The sequence below is a fragment of the Myotis daubentonii genome, chromosome 3 (assembly GCF_963259705.1).
Source record: "Myotis daubentonii chromosome 3, mMyoDau2.1, whole genome shotgun sequence".
Classification (NCBI taxonomy): domain Eukaryota; kingdom Metazoa; phylum Chordata; class Mammalia; order Chiroptera; family Vespertilionidae; genus Myotis; species Myotis daubentonii.
The window spans coordinates 150,369,383-150,384,592 of NC_081842.1; the positions used below are offsets into that span (position 1 = coordinate 150,369,383).

General features: G+C 54.6%; 1 protein-coding gene across 1 annotated transcript; it reads left to right on the forward strand.

The window, feature by feature from the left end:
* Positions 1-1,460: 1,460 nt before the first annotated feature.
* BARHL2 (BarH like homeobox 2) lies at positions 1,461-7,698 on the forward strand. Its single transcript, XM_059688884.1, has 3 exons — positions 1,461-2,699; positions 4,532-4,757; positions 6,626-7,698. The coding sequence occupies exons 1-3, from the start codon at positions 2,087-2,089 to the stop codon at positions 6,936-6,938; spliced, it is 1,152 nt and encodes a 383-aa protein (XP_059544867.1). The 5' UTR covers positions 1,461-2,086; the 3' UTR covers positions 6,939-7,698.
* The last annotated feature ends 7,512 nt before the right edge of the window (positions 7,699-15,210 follow it).

The window sequence follows — 15,210 nt, forward strand, 5'->3', positions numbered from 1 at the left end:
GCCAGCCACTCCGGTGCATAGGGTTCTTAAAATGGTAATTCGGAGTAAAATGTAACTCAAAGAACTTTGAATCATTCATTAGCACCTTATAATTACTCCGCTAATTAGGTTGACACGGCACTTAATCAGGAGTAATACGCCGTCTTGTCACTGGCACTTCCCATTACGCTGACATTCAACAAGAGACAGGCTGGAGACGTCCCGGAGAAAATAATGCAAGTTGATACCCTCCGACGGGGCGTCGCAGTCACGCCAGCCGCAGGTCCCCCAGCGGATCCACAGTGACTGTTTCCTTTCCAAACAAGAGAGGGAGGGAGGGAAGAAGGGAGGAGGGAAGAAGGGAGGAGGGAGGGAGGGAGGGAGGGAGGGAAGGAGAGAGAGAGAGAGAGAGAGAGAGAGAGAGAGAGAGAGAGAGAGAGAGGAGATATTGGCTGAAAACTGGCTGCGGACCTACCACCCAAGTTTCTGAATCCCGCGCCCGCCCGACACCGCAGTGAGCCGCGGCTGCCCTCGCCAGCGCAGCACGCCTGGGGTTTATCTCCCCCGCTCCGGAGAAAGTGTCCGGCCAGCCGCCTCTTCCGTCACAGGCCCCGATTGGTGACTAGGCGGGAGGGCCAAGAGACTGGGTCCCTTCCCCACTCCTCCGGAGAGTGCCGCGTGGACGCGGACCCGTCTCCACCCCCGTCTGGGGACCCGCCACAGAGCAGGGCCAGAGCCCGGGCGCCTGGGTGGGAAGGGAAGGGAGTGGGGGGAGAAATCAGAGCTCGGAGTCCCCCGCGCACCCCGAACTCTGGATGCTGGTCTGAACACTTCCCGGCGGGTTCCTTCGGGGACCCCCTTCCTCTGCTCCCCGTGGCCTCCGCCTAACCAAACGCGTGTTTGTGGTTGCTGCGCTGGGGGGGGGGGGGGCGCGCGGGAGTGTAAAGGTAAGCCGGCCAGATTGCTTTTCCCCTCTTGTACTCTTTCCCTCCCTCTTCGGGTTTCTTAAGAAAACGAGCACATCCTGACTACCCTGCCTCTCTTTTACCCCCGCGGTCCCCTTATCCAGGCTCCCCCGCTCTCTGCCCCCCTCTCTCTCTGCCCTCCCGCCTGGTGAGGACGCGGGGGCCGCTGCAGGACTGGGCGCTGGGCTGGGGGCTGCGGGCGCCGGGATCAGAGGCTTCTCAAAAGAGCAGCGGGGCCGAGCCGCGCGCGCTGACGGGCTCGCGAGCCGCGCGGCCATTGGCTCCCGGCACGTCGGCGTCGCTCGCTCGCGCGGTGCTGCCAATCGGGGCGCGGGGCCCGGCGCGCGGCCTCGGCGGCGGGGGCGCGGGCCCGGGGCGGCGCGGGGAGCCGGCCGTGGCCGTGACGTCACGGGAGGGGGTCGGCGCCACCCGCCAGGAGCCGGATTACAAGCGAACGCGCCCGGCAGCGGCCGGAGTCGCACGGCGTCGCGTCTCCGCCGCCTTCTGCTCCTGCTCCTCCTTCCCCTCCTCCGCCTCCTGTAGTGGCCGCGGCCGCCGCGGCGTCGGCTCCGCAACTTTGCAAGAAAGTTCAGAAACTCCGCTCCGGGGCGCCGGGGCGCGCGCGGCAGCCACCTGGGGAGCCGCGGGGGAGATCGAGGGCTCGCAGCCGCCGGGGCTTCGCGGTCGCTGCACCTGTCGCGTCCGCCGCCGCCGCTGCCGCCTGGTGCCGGGCGGAGAGCAGACCCGGGCGGCAGCGGCAGGGGCACCGGCAGCGGCAGCGGCTTTAGGGGTCCCCTCCCGTCGCCTGCGTCTTCGCCGGGGTCCCTCGCGCCGCCGCCGCCGCCCCCCCCACATGCGCGGAGGTTCCTGGAGCGGGAGCTCCAGGCTTCCGCAACAATTCTCGTAACTTTGCCCCCGTCTTCCTTTCTCCCCACCCCTACTTTTTGCATAAGGAGGGAAAGTTGTGTCGAAGCTGTCCACCGATTGCCACCTCCCCATTATCCTTCCTTCCCTCCCCTCCCCACCTTTTTTTTTTTAAGCGGCAACATTGTTCAGTGTTTATTTTGTTTTGCGATCGATAGCTTCCTTTGCTTTGTTGGGGCGGCTGCGGAGCGGCGGAGCGGCGTGGACCTCATGTAGAAATGACAACAATGGAAGGGGCCAGCGGCTCGAGTTTCGGAATAGACACGATTCTGTCCAGCGCCAGCTCGGGCAGCCCCGGCATGATGAACGGAGATTTCCGCCCGCTCGGCGAGGCGAGGACCGCGGATTTTAGGAGTCAGGCCACTCCGTCCCCCTGTTCAGAGATTGATACGGTCGGAACGGCGCCTTCCTCTCCCATCTCGGTCACCATGGAGCCTCCGGAGCCGCATCTGGTAGCCGACGGGCCCCAGCATCACCACCACCTGCACCACAGCCAGCCGCCGCCGCCGCCCGCCGCGGCCCCCGCGCCAAGTTTGCAGCCATCGCCGCCGCAGCCGCCGCCGCCGCCGCAGCCTCCCGCCCAGCATCCGGGCTCGGCCGCCTCAGCCCCCAGGACTTCCACCTCCTCCTTCTTAATTAAGGACATCCTGGGCGACAGCAAACCTCTGGCGGCGTGCGCGCCCTACAGCACCAGCGTCTCCTCGCCCCACCACACCCCGAAGCCGGAGAGCAATGCGGCGCACGAGAGCTTCAGGCCCAAGCTGGAGCAGGAGGACAGCAAAAGCAAGCTGGACAAGCGGGAGGATTCCCAGGGCGACCTCAAATGCCACGGTGAGTCCCGCTGCCCCGGTCGTCCGGCGTCTCCTGCGGGTTCCCCGTCACCCTGCGGTCTCCCGCAGATTTCTCCGATGGGGAGCTACTCCGGCATCATCTCTGGCGAGGTCGCCGCCACAGTCCAAACCCGCAAGCGGGAGGGAGGACTCGGCCCAAGTTCTGTTTGTGGTTACAGGTCTACCTCTCAACCCACGCCGCCGACACCCACCTTCTTTCGTGGTTTTACTTGATTTGAATTTATTAGGAAGGGGCCAGCGGCGGAGGTGATCTTACGGGAAAGGACTGGAGGTTTTTCAGGCCAGAGACCTTGTGAGTGGGAATAGGGAGACTGGGAGAGAGAAACAGGCTGAGCTCGTTGGTGTCTCCGGGTGGGATCACAACGTGGTGCTTACTAGTTAATGAAAATCATTCCATCCCCTTTCCACACCGTATTTTCTAAACACCATCACAGGAATTACCAGACTTAATCAGGGAAGAGTGTCCGAGTTGATTAACAGAGCAACTTAAAAAAAAATTAGATCGTGGTCTACATAGGAACGTTCACAAGGTAAAATGTTATCATCAGCTTTTCAGTATTTTTAGAACACCCTTCTTACTCGATGGCCCCAACTGAATAGCTGCATTTTAGGAAGATTTCTGGCTCTTTATTAGAAACTGGGGCATAGAATTTATAAATGTAAAATTTATGGAATTGAATTTATCTATTTTTGTAAAATCAGAAGATGACACTTGAAATTGTCTTCCAACTCCCTTTTTCATTTATTTCCCCAGACAACTTCATAAGTGTTCTGGTCTTTATGGCAAAAGACTTTTAACATAAAAGGAAAGTTTTCCCCCCCTTTACTAAGATGTTCATCATTATTATTATTACTATTATTAATCTTTGCCATCTCTGGGAAAGATGTGTGCTGACTGGAAGATGGGATGTTGGCTCCCATTTTACTATTACAGCATTAGCATAATAGTGCCCCAAACAGATGTACAGTCTGGTCCTGCGATTTTTGTGTGCACCAACCTCCCCAGTGGGTCAATTAGAGAGATTATTGTTCTTCCTGCAGGGAAGATCAAGGAGCACAGCAAAAACGGGTACAAGCAGAGAGGGATTGACATATCGATTTCCCAGCATTTCAGTAAAAAACCAAAGTTGACAAATGGAATCCGGAAATCTCTGGGCTGTCACCGGAATGGGCTCAGTGGTTTTGAGCTCAGCTCGGGGTCTGGGTGACACATTCTTTCTGAAGCTTTAAAAGGCTTGATGCAAGCAGCTGCAGAGAGCTTGAGTCCAATGTTTCCCAAGTGCACCTGAAAAAGGAAAACAAATGCTATGACTTTGAGTAAACAGAAAAAGTAAAATGAAAAAGGTGCCCCCTCCTCAAAACACACACACACACACACACACACACACACACACACACACACACACCAGAAAGACCTTTTGAAAACTAGAAAATCAGAAAAAAAAAATCTTAGTGAAAGACAATAAAGGAGAGGGGCAGGATCTTCCTTCCTCCCCGCGCCCCCTCCAGCAAGGAAACAATAACAAAAGGATACTTTATTGTAAAGTTTTTTTTCTTTTACATTTCAAAGGTGGGGAGATCAGATACCCTTTTAGAACGCTTTTGGAAGCTCCGCACAAGGTTCCACACTCCTTATCCAGAAATTGGCCCTCTTTTTCCACACTGGCTGAGGCCCAAGTATGTGTGTAAGAAGAGTGTGGTCCCGGAAGACCAGTGACTGGCTTGGGAATGTGGAAGTATGTGCCAGAAGGACACTCCACCCTTCCCTGTTCCAGGTTACTTTACTAAACTGTGTCTGGGTTTCTGTCATAGGAACAAAGGAGGAAGGAGACCGGGAGATTACGAGTAGCCGAGAGAGTCCCCCTGTGAGAGCCAAAAAGCCTCGCAAAGCCAGGACGGCTTTTTCTGATCACCAGCTCAACCAACTGGAGCGTAGCTTTGAGCGGCAGAAGTACCTGAGCGTGCAGGACCGCATGGACCTGGCAGCTTCGCTCAACCTCACTGACACCCAGGTCAAGACCTGGTACCAGAACCGCAGGTAAGGGAGGCTGTGTGGGGGAGCAAAGTGCCTGGCCATCCAGGTTGTGACCAGAGCACCAATCTTTTTTCCTGGCCTTGAGAGAAAAGAGGGGACTCAGAGGGCCTGGAGTGGTCACTTGGGGGCTCTCAAGCAGGGGCAGGGATCAGCCACCCCCCCCCCAAGGAAAGAGCTGCTGAGGAGCAGCTGGAGTTCAGAGAGTTTTGCACTAAGGGTCTTAACATGTGCTACTTTCACTCTCAAATCCGAGTGGTTGGAATTTCCCCCACTTTGTCCCCACGTCCATCAGGCCCCACCTTCTCAAATGGAGACATCTGGGCAGCTGACACTGAGGCTGGTGGAGCATGCGAGGTGCCCCCTTCGGGCCTGCCCCAGGCTGGTTCTGAACGTCTGTAGCTGGCCACACGTCCTAGCTACTTATTTCAGTCTCCGAAGAACTGCCCCCCTGGCCTCAGTTCCAATGTCCTTGCCTTGGCCTGTGAGGCAGCCAGGAGAGGGTAAGGTGGGCAGCAGCAGGCCGGAGAACGGGGCAGCTGGCCAAGCATCCAGCCTGAGTATCTGTTCCCTGTACCAGCCCTCCCTCTAACGAATTCAGAGCTCGCCTGGAACCTTGCAAGGAAATGAGGAAAGCGGCTGGCAGAGCTTGCAGGCCCCCGAACTGCAGAGGGAACCCAGGCGACCTGAGGCCCAGGTTACAGTGTGTTTCAAGCCTGGCAGTTGTCTCCCTTGTCTCGATTTTTCTCTCTCTCCCTCCTTTGCTCTCGCCTGTGTTTTAATCGTCCATAAGTGTGGTTGGAAATGCCTATCCAGTTGTCATCTTTACCATAATTTTCTGTCTCATTACATACGGTTCCAGCCACCCTAATTCTGTCGGAAAGTATTAGCGTCATTTGTAGCCAATTTAAAATGGGCGGCATGTTTATTAATTTGGCTGCAGCCGCTGGGTATGGACGGCCCACCAGCCCTGAGCTCCTCCGTGTGGCATTTGAGCCAAGGCCCGCTCTCTTCTGCTTCTTAACAGAGGTGCACAGGGGCGGGAGGAGACCGAGAGAAGCTGATCACAGGTTTTAATTGTTACTCTCTCCCTGAGGAGACAATATCTGGAAAAGCATTTTCCCCCTCCCAGAATGGCCCCGAGGCACTGACCCCTCGGGAGAGCCCTTCCTCCCTCTAACGAATTCCGTTTGGAAACCTCGTCGCCGCCTTCCCCACCCTCAGTCCCCTGCCTGCCGTAAGGTCCTGTCAGGTTGATGAGAGAGACGAGTCTCCACACCCCCCGGGGACTGAGCAGGGCCAGGGTCCCGGCTCGGGGGTGTCTGCGTCCCTTTGTTTACCGTTTCTGCTCACTAGGCCAGGAGAAAGGGGGGAGGGGCAGAGAGCGGACCCTCTGGGGTTGTTGGGGAGCCACTGGCTGGGAAAAGGAATTAGAGGAGGAGGGAGAAGACCGCCTGTAGACACAGTGGTCTTAGCTGGCCGCCGGGAAAGTTTCAGGAGGTACCCAAACTGTGTGTGTGTGGTGGTGGTGGTGGTGGGGGGGGGACAGCAGTAGAGCCAAGGGCCAGGAAAAGGCAGCAGAGCTCGTAGAGTTCCATTGGCGAAAGTCTCAGCCATTGACGGTGTAATTTAAGAAATTGACTTGGATGGTGGTCACTCCGGGAGAAGAGGGTGGTGTGTGTGTGTGTGTGTGTGTGTGTGTGTGTGTGTGTTGGGGGGGGTGTTAGGGGATGCGGTTCATTCTGGGTTCTCGGAGCTCTGTCGGCCCCCTGTCCCCCCGGAGGAGAGGGCGGGACAGGGCAGAGAGGGGACTTGGGTGCCCGGGCCGTGCCCACGGCCGGCCGCGCGGTGCGTGCACGTCCACTTCTTTCCAGGACCAAGTGGAAGCGGCAGACGGCGGTGGGCCTGGAGCTGCTGGCCGAGGCGGGGAACTACTCGGCGCTGCAGAGGATGTTCCCGTCGCCCTACTTCTACCATCCGAGCCTGCTGGGCAGCATGGACAGCACGACCGCCGCCGCGGCCGCCGCCGCCATGTACAGCAGCATGTACCGGACTCCCCCCGCGCCCCACCCCCAGCTGCAGCGGCCCCTGGTGCCCCGAGTGCTCATCCACGGCCTGGGGCCCGGGGGCCAGCCGGCTCTCAACCCTTTGTCCAACCCCATGCCCGGCACCCCGCACCCCCGGTGAGGAAGGGGAACCGAGGCGTGCGGCAGTCCCTCCCTCGCCTCCTCCCCTACTCGGAAGGCTGCGCTTCCTCTCCCCGCACCGGCCCAGGGCCTCCCCGGCGTCCGCCCGGGAAGCCGAGCGAGAGAGGAAGACACTCAGCCAGGGGCGGGGCCCCCCAGGAGCCAGCCCCCGCGCCCCTCTCCCCACCCCCAGGGACGGGGCTGGAGAGCTCCCACAGCAGCGTGACTGGCGAGAACGCTGACCCCACACAAAGTTCGACCAGTAAGTGAAAACATCAACAAAAAAAAACGAAACCTCAAGTTCTTTTTTTTTAAAAAAATGACTTTAGGGATCAGGGGGAGGGAGGGGGAGGGGCAAGGAGAGAAGCGAGAAGGGCGCGGAGAGCGAACGGCAAGGGCCGAGACCTGCAGACGGACAGACGGCCCGAGGCAGAGGGCGTCACCGTGGACACTCCGTCTGCCCCAGAGAAAAGAGGAGGGTGACTGAGAACTTTGCACTGATTTCTCATGACCTTTTTTCTTTTGGAAAAGTGGCATGCTCCATAATATGGAAAAAAAAAGTGTACATTGGAAAGACCGAGTGATAAGTGATATATCATATTTATTATATGTTGTCCAAAAAAGAGTCACTTATATACGTTAGTAAAATATGATTTTCCTTTTCATGTCTTTTTGATTCAGTAAAATACATGCTTAGACAAGAATATAGATTTTTTTGTGATTGAAAATGACAAAAAATAAAGTTTATCTTTTTTTAACAAGCGATGAAATCCGAGGGAGCTGATTTTACTAAAGCAGAATGTATTCTGATGAAGCGTCAGATTTGATTTAGAAAAAGAAAAGAATCCGGGGATATTAAGAATCTGTAAAATCGGCAAAGACGTTGCGTTGACGTGTATAAACACAGCTCAGAGTTTCATGCTGGCCCCATTCAGAGCCGCTATTATGCGTGATTGCCTTTCTTTTTAAATGGACATTTCGGAGCAGCCGCCGGAGACGGTCCGCGCTTGCAGGCTGCCGGGCGATCGCTCCCGGAGCGGCCAACTTTCCCAGCCGATGGACCCCCCCCTCCACCCCCCTACCCGGTCTGCCCGCCCCTCCTCCTTCTCCCCGGGCTCCTCCGGGGCCGCCGGGGTCCCGGTGTCGGGCGGGCGGCCGCGGCTCCGTGGGCCTCGCAGCTGTTGCGAAGCCTGCGGCCCGGCACCGCGCAGCGGGACAGCCTGCGAGCGGGAGGCTGCCGGGCGCGCAATTAGGACGCCCGGGGGACTCGCAGAGGCCGGGCTAACAAACTCTCGTGGCGGCTTTGATCCTTGTCTTCTCCTTCCCGACGGGCATCCAACCCCCTGCCCGCGCCGAGGCTCTGGTCCTAGTGAGCAGGCTGTGCCGGGAAGCTGGAGAGGGAATGCAACTCTGGCCGGGACTGGCGGGCCAGGCTTGTTACCGGAGCCTCCGGACGAGCTGGGACCACAAAATGAGGGACCTGCCCGAGGGTGGAGGAGGCCGCCGCGGCTTTAGGAGTGTGTGTGAATGGGTAGCAACGGACCCCCTCCCCCCTCCCCCAGCACTCAGTTCTATAAGAGGGGAAAACTGAATGGCGGGAGGTGGGGGGTGTGGGGGGAGGTGCAGTTCTGGGGCTGCGCCCATCTCCAGCACGAGGATGCCTCCCGAGGAGCCAGAGAGGAGGGTCTCGCATCTAAGTATCCCCAGACCTCTGTCCTCACTCTGTCCTAGAGCAGGGCCACAGGGCACGACACACCGCTGAACATATCCACGCCCGTCCTCCAACTTTCTTGGGTGTCTGAACCTTGGCAGAGTTAAAAAACGTTTTAAAAACGGTGGTGTGTCTGTCTTGGGAGCCTGTGTTGGGGAGGAGAGGGAAAGAAGACGGGAAGAAGTGAAATCCAGGAGGAAATGGCCTGGGTGCCTTGATCAGACCTTTGCTAATTAGGGACTGGTTTGTAGATTTCTCTCCAGCTCATCAATTTGTTTTAAAAAATGGTCTTGGTCTTGTTGGATTCTAACAAAAGGGCCTGGCCTGCCCCTTTCCTTTTCTGCCTGCTGAGCCGGGAACGCAGGCAGCTGGCCGGGGCTGGAAACTGGGTGTCTCTGTGGCCAGTGGGAACGCCAGTGCCAGGGCGCTCAGCAGATGCTCCTCGTGCCATCTTAGCTGCTGCTGAGTTTTACAGTTCAGTTTGAGTAATTACCAAATGGGCTGCCTGGGCCTGAAGGACACTCCCCAAGGCTTGGGGGCTAGCTCCCACAGCTTCTGTCTGCACTGGCCCTGGGGCTGGTCAGCTTTGACACAGGGGGGCCTGCAGTTCACACATCCCAAGTTCCCCACCAAGAGCGACTTCAGGTCCAGTTGGGAAAAATACATAAAACCCCTCCTACAAATACAAACAAAGCTGTAGCACCCATCTGCCGCCAGCAGCTCACCAGCCATTTTGCTGAGGAGCCTGCCACTGCCCCTTCACTCTCAGGCTGAATTTGGGCTCCATAGATGGACAAAGCACGCTATCTACAGAAACCAAGGTTTCTTAGTTAACCTCATATTCCACTGCTGCTAGCAGCTGCTCTCTATCCATCAGAGTCCTCCCAAATGTGCTTTTCTTCAGAGTCATATTCTCCCTACCCCCCAACCATGCCCTTGAAAGTGTCAATTTTTTCTAAATTTGATTATTTCCTATTGCATCTAAGTTAGGCAAATTGGATGATGGAGGTGGGGTTGTCCCAAGAAGAAAGTTGAGTCCTGGATTCCATTTTTGTCCCCATTCTTTTCTTTCTATAGCAGTATTACAAAGGTGATCTCAGCAGGCGACCCTCACTTCAAATGTCCCCAAACTCTGGCTTACAAGCTAAACTCAAACCCTGCCCTTTCCTGTAGAAGAGGCCCCTCAGTCCTTCCGCGCCTGCCCAACAAAGTGGGGGAAGGCTTGGCTAGGAGGGGATGAGTGCAACCCCAGACTTTCTGAAAAGCAACGAACAAGATAACGGGCAAAGGCCTCTTCTCAGGGGAGTTCTAGAGCTAGTTGCGAAGGCCCAGAGGGAAGCTGTCCCTGGGAGCTGCGCTGCTTGTCTTTTCCCACCTTCAGCGGGTGTCTGAAGGGCACTCCACAGCTAGACTCCATTTGGTTTGCTCCTTTGATGAAGTTGGGGATTGGCAAAACGGTCTTTCTGTGGCAATCTCTGCTGGCTACAGAAACACAGGAGCACGAACTTCTTTAAGAGAGATGTTTAAACACCCACAAAGGCCCCTTAGATTTGCTTTGGGACCCCAGCAAACCAAGCACAAATCCGTAGTGAGTGTGAAATAAGTTAACTCCCCAGCTACCAGCGCCTCTGAGCCCTGGCCAGCTGTTTTCAATGAAGTGCAAAGTAATGATTGCTGTTTGCCTCCACGCCTCCAGCAAATATACCTACCACCCCGTGTCAGTTTATTTTTGCTCCACCCCTTAAAATGAAAGCTCACATGATGGCAAATTAGATAGCTGAATTCCTCTGTTGCAAATAAAACCGCTTACTCTCCAACCAAGACTCCCCTCCTCCTCCCTCCTGCCCTCTGACTCCTGCTTAGGCAGCCCTTCCCCAGACGTCTGCCGGATCCTACCTCCCCTCTCTAAACAGGCAGCTTGCGCGTAGCTTGTTTTTGCTGTATTTTTAACTTTCTAAAAATATTTGGAAAAGCTCTCCCCAGGGCTAGGGAAACTTTAGCTCCGGTTAAGCCACGTGGCTACAAAAATATACTGGGAGAGAGCTGCTCGGTTTTCTAAAAAGCCAGCCACGGTGTGAAGTCAACATACTTGGAAAGAGACTGACTTTTTGCCACTGGCGAGAACAGGAGCAGGACTGAGCCTCGGAAAGGACTGATGTTGCCCCCAGAGCTGTGGGTCCTTGGTGAGGGGAAGCTGGCTTGTCCTGCCCTTGACAGTTGTCTAGAGACGCGTGGGAGGAAGAGTGAGTGTGGGCTTTTCCAGGGTTTCCCCGTGGATCCTGGAAAAATGCCTCCAGGCTTCTTGAGCCTCCTACCAGGTCTTTGTCCAGTCCCACTTCCTTAGGCACTTCCAGCCATTCTCTCTACCACCCCTTTCCCTGGAGTTGGGTCGCCCGCCCAGGGTCCACTGCTCCTCCCTTCTTATTTCTGGAAGGCTGCCCCCCCCGCCCCCCCAGGGCTGAGCAGGGGTCGGTGTGTGGGGCTGGGGGTATGTGCTTTCAGAGAAAGGCGGGTGTTCCTGGCTTCTTGCATTGGAGAAACAGGTCGGTGAGATGACTCAGAAGGGACTTTTCCCTCCCCGCCTTACGGCTGAATTTTGAAGGCGTCTGTCAGTCTGAGTGTTGCCGGGTGGACCGTTTCGACCAACCTGGCGTTCTCAGTTTCTCTCCTCGCTGTCTTCCCTGGAAACCCCCTGCTTCCCTCGCTGGGTTTTTCTGTCCTAGCACCACAGACAGCTCCCCGGGCGCGCGGAGGAGCCAATGCCCGGGGCCGGCGGGCTCCCGACAAAGCAAAGGCGACCGCAGGGGGCGCGCCGGGTTAGGGTCCGCGCTGCCCGCGGAGGGCGTCCGCGAAGCGATTACAAAGCGACCTCCCTGGCAGCGTTTCCTGATTAACCCCAAGTCAAAACAGGGGCCCATTCCAAAGAGCAAAATCTGCAGATCAATAAAGTAATTCGCAAACCAAAAGATCTCGGGGTAAGTAGTGCTCAGTGACAGATCAGCGCTAAACCGTCCCTGTTTAGTAAGTTCTTAGTGGAAGCCGACTGGGGCGGAGCGGGGACTCGGGGCTGCTGCGTCGAAGCCCTCGCGCCGGGCCGGCGAGGTCGCCAGTGGAACCCCCTCTAAAGGGCACTTTCTGCGCCCTCCGCTCGCGCAGCCTCCGCCGAGCGAAGCCCCGGAGAAGCGCTCCGAAGGCGGCCGCCCTGAGTTCGGGTTGAGCCGTGTTCCTGATCTCCGCCGCAGGCAGCTCCCAGCCCGTATCTCCCCCGCGCGGGTAGGGGACTCCCCCAGGTCCGGCTACTGTCGGGCCCCGGGTCGCCCCTGCGGGAGTTCCAATGAAAGAAGAGAACCTGCGCGAGCGCGAGATTGAACTTGATTTACGATGAAAGGGCTTTGTCACTTGGTGGAGCGATTCATTCCCGCCCCCGCCCCCGCCCCCTCCCGTCTCCGCGGCTGGACTTGATTCCTCAGTGAAGAGGCCCTTGGCTTAGCCGCCCTCCCTCCCACTCCGAACAGAGCGCAGGCAGCGGTTCCCGCGGGGCTCCGAGCCCGGCTGCCGCGCGCGGGCTCCGCGGGGGTCTCCCTCGGTGTGCGCCCCAGCCCGGCCTTCGCGCTCCTCCCGCCCCGGGGACAGCCTTGTGGCCACCGGTTCCCTCGCCTGGTTACGGACCGCGTTTCAGGGAAGAACGCGCGCATCAGGACCCTATAGACCAGGGACAGGAATCCAGTTGCTTTCACGAACGGGGCTTGGCTGGGCCTGCAGAAGCAGGTCCCTTCTCTCACATCTCTGTGGGCTCCGGAGCAGTGGTTCTCAACCTTCCTAATGCCGCGACCCTTTAATACAGTTCCTCATGTTGTGGTGACCCCCAACCATAAAATTATTTTCGTTGCTACTTCGTAACTGTAATTTTGCTACTGTTATGAATCGTAATGTAAATATCTGATATGCTATATATGGTTCCCGATGGTTGCGACCCAGAGATTGAGAACCGCTTTAGAGTCTAAAAGCCTTTTCTATGAAAATAATAATCTTTGCCCAGGTGGGAGCTCATATCTGTGTCCCTCTTCATACCCCCCCCCCCCCTTAAAATACCTCATGGCTACCAATGGCTGCCTCCTTCAGTTTTTCCTTTAGTTCTTGGAAGCCAATTCCTTTTTGTTGACCCTCCCCCCACCGCCCTCACACATGCTTCCCCTCTGGCTCTCCTCTTCCTCTTTCCCGTTATTGTTGCCCGGATGAAACCGCTAAGTGGAATTTAGAAACGGACAGAGTCTTGTAGCAGCACAGATTACCCACATGTGTGAGCTCAGGCACCATTTGTGAGCCAGCAAGTCCCGTAGGGGCTGGTGGAAGAGTAGGTGTTCCGGGGGGAAGGGGAGGAGAAGTGTTCTACAGGTCAATATGTACATATAGTGCCGCCTCAAGAGAGAAGAATTAAGCATCAGTGGTGCATTGTTTCCCTACTCCTATGCTACACAGAGTGCTCATGGTGGAAAAATGCTCTACCACATTCTAAAACCAGTAGGCTGACAGGGTGTGAGGGAGAGGAGGTGCTACCCACTTCCTATTGTAGGGTAGCTAAGTTACTTGGTATAGTTTCCCTAATGAAAAGACCAAGTGAAGAGACCACAATTGGTTTCTTTCTCATGAGACAGTTTTCTGGTTGAGTCATCTGTTATGGAATGGTTTTCTAGTGATCTAATTTGAAACTTTGTATTTTCTCAATGTTTCTCATTTGAGAAAACGGGCATGTCATGATATCTGAAATATGCAAATAGTTTTGGTAAGCACGATGAAAGAGCTGATTGCCCAATTTTCTTTTGCACCAACTCTTCCTCCCCCCAGGCTGAGTGGACATTTGCAGAACCATGGGAAGGGAAATTCTAGTCCAGGTATTAAGGGACAGAGTTGCCCATTGGAAATAGGGTGTTTCAGAGCCACAAATCACTTTAAAACATCAAATTATTATTCATCTGACTCATTTTCGACAAACTTGTTCTATTAATAATGGAAGCTTCTGGAACAGCTTCCATTAAATTAAGATTTCAAAAGGACATCTACCTCCTCCCCAGCCATAGGGAGCATACTGGCATTACATTAAACATGTTCATATGTGAGTAAATGCATAATTATCACATAATCTTTCAATGCCATGTATCAATAGATTGGCCTATAAAGTCATATAAAGCACAAATGGAGAAGTGCAGCATGGGGTTCTTAATTTTACAGTATCTTCTTTTCTGGATTGCTTTTGAAAGTTTCGGCAATCTATATTTTGGATCTCCTCCTTGAACTTCTCTAGTTTTATGTCACAGCAGAGCACCAAGAGCCAGTTCTTTGCAGTCCCACCCATTTGTGTCACGTGTTAGCCATTCGCCAGCCCGCCCCAGCCTTGCCCAATCAGAGCACAGGTAAGAAAGTGGAGGTAGTGTTGCCTGGACTTTGGCTGCTTCTGCTTACTCCACCTTCAGCCCTGTGTGGAGTGTTCCCAGGTGTGCCTTGCTCCAGAGGCCAGGCCCAAACTTTTGTTACCCCTTTCCTCAACCCCTCTAGCTATCGTTTTGGGTTACAGCCCTTTGCCCTTGACGGGGCCAAAGGGATGACATTATTGCAGCTCCATGCATGCCACGGTGCAGCTGGTGGCCTAATTATCCCCGCAGAAGGCATAATTATTTTCACATGCCCAAAAGTCCTCCCACAAAGATATTTATTAGGGTAGAATTCGATTAGAATTTATATAAACACTGAGACCTATCCACCTCATTTAGTAAAGAAATAATGACTGCTTTCATTTCAGGAACTGCTAACAGATCTGATGGCCAGGGATCTGCTGAGTGGATTCAATAAAGAAAGACTCTAGTCTGCCCGGAGACTTAAAAAAGAAGAAGAAGAAGAAAGGCCTATGTCCTCAGAGTTCTGCTCTCCATTCCCACCTTGCTTTTATCCTTCTGGTTTTCACTTTGCTATTGTATGTATTTGGGATGCTTTTATGGAGGCAAAGGGGATGGGCCAAACATTTCTATTAAGGGATGTCAGTGCTGAAAAGTTGAATTAAGCTAATAAATTTATTGAATCTTACTATTCATTTCTTGGAATAGGATTAGAAGAAAAGGGACTATTGAAAACAGTGCTTGTGAACCGTAGCATTTCAGGAAGGATCCCCCTTATTTGCCAACATGTTTACAGGCTTTTCCTTTCTTCCCATAAATGACCTCGTCCCAAAGGAGAGCATGACTCTTACTGGATTCTGCCTAGAAATTTGGCAAAAGGTTACTTTCCAACATCCGAATTAACAAGTAATTGGATTTGAAGCAGAACTGATTTTGATCCAAACCCAGGATTGGAAGGAATCTCAAAGGTCATCTGGTTTGTTACCTATTTTAAGCTTTAATTTTTTCTACAACATATTTGTTTAGTGGTTTTTTCCCCCCTTTCAATCCTGTTCTCTCTCCCAGTTTTTTTTTTTCCCCTGTAAAGATAGAGGAAGGGAAGGAAAGAGATACTACAGTATTTTTAGATAATTCTTGACTTTCAACTTTAATGGAATTAAACTTTTGTGGTG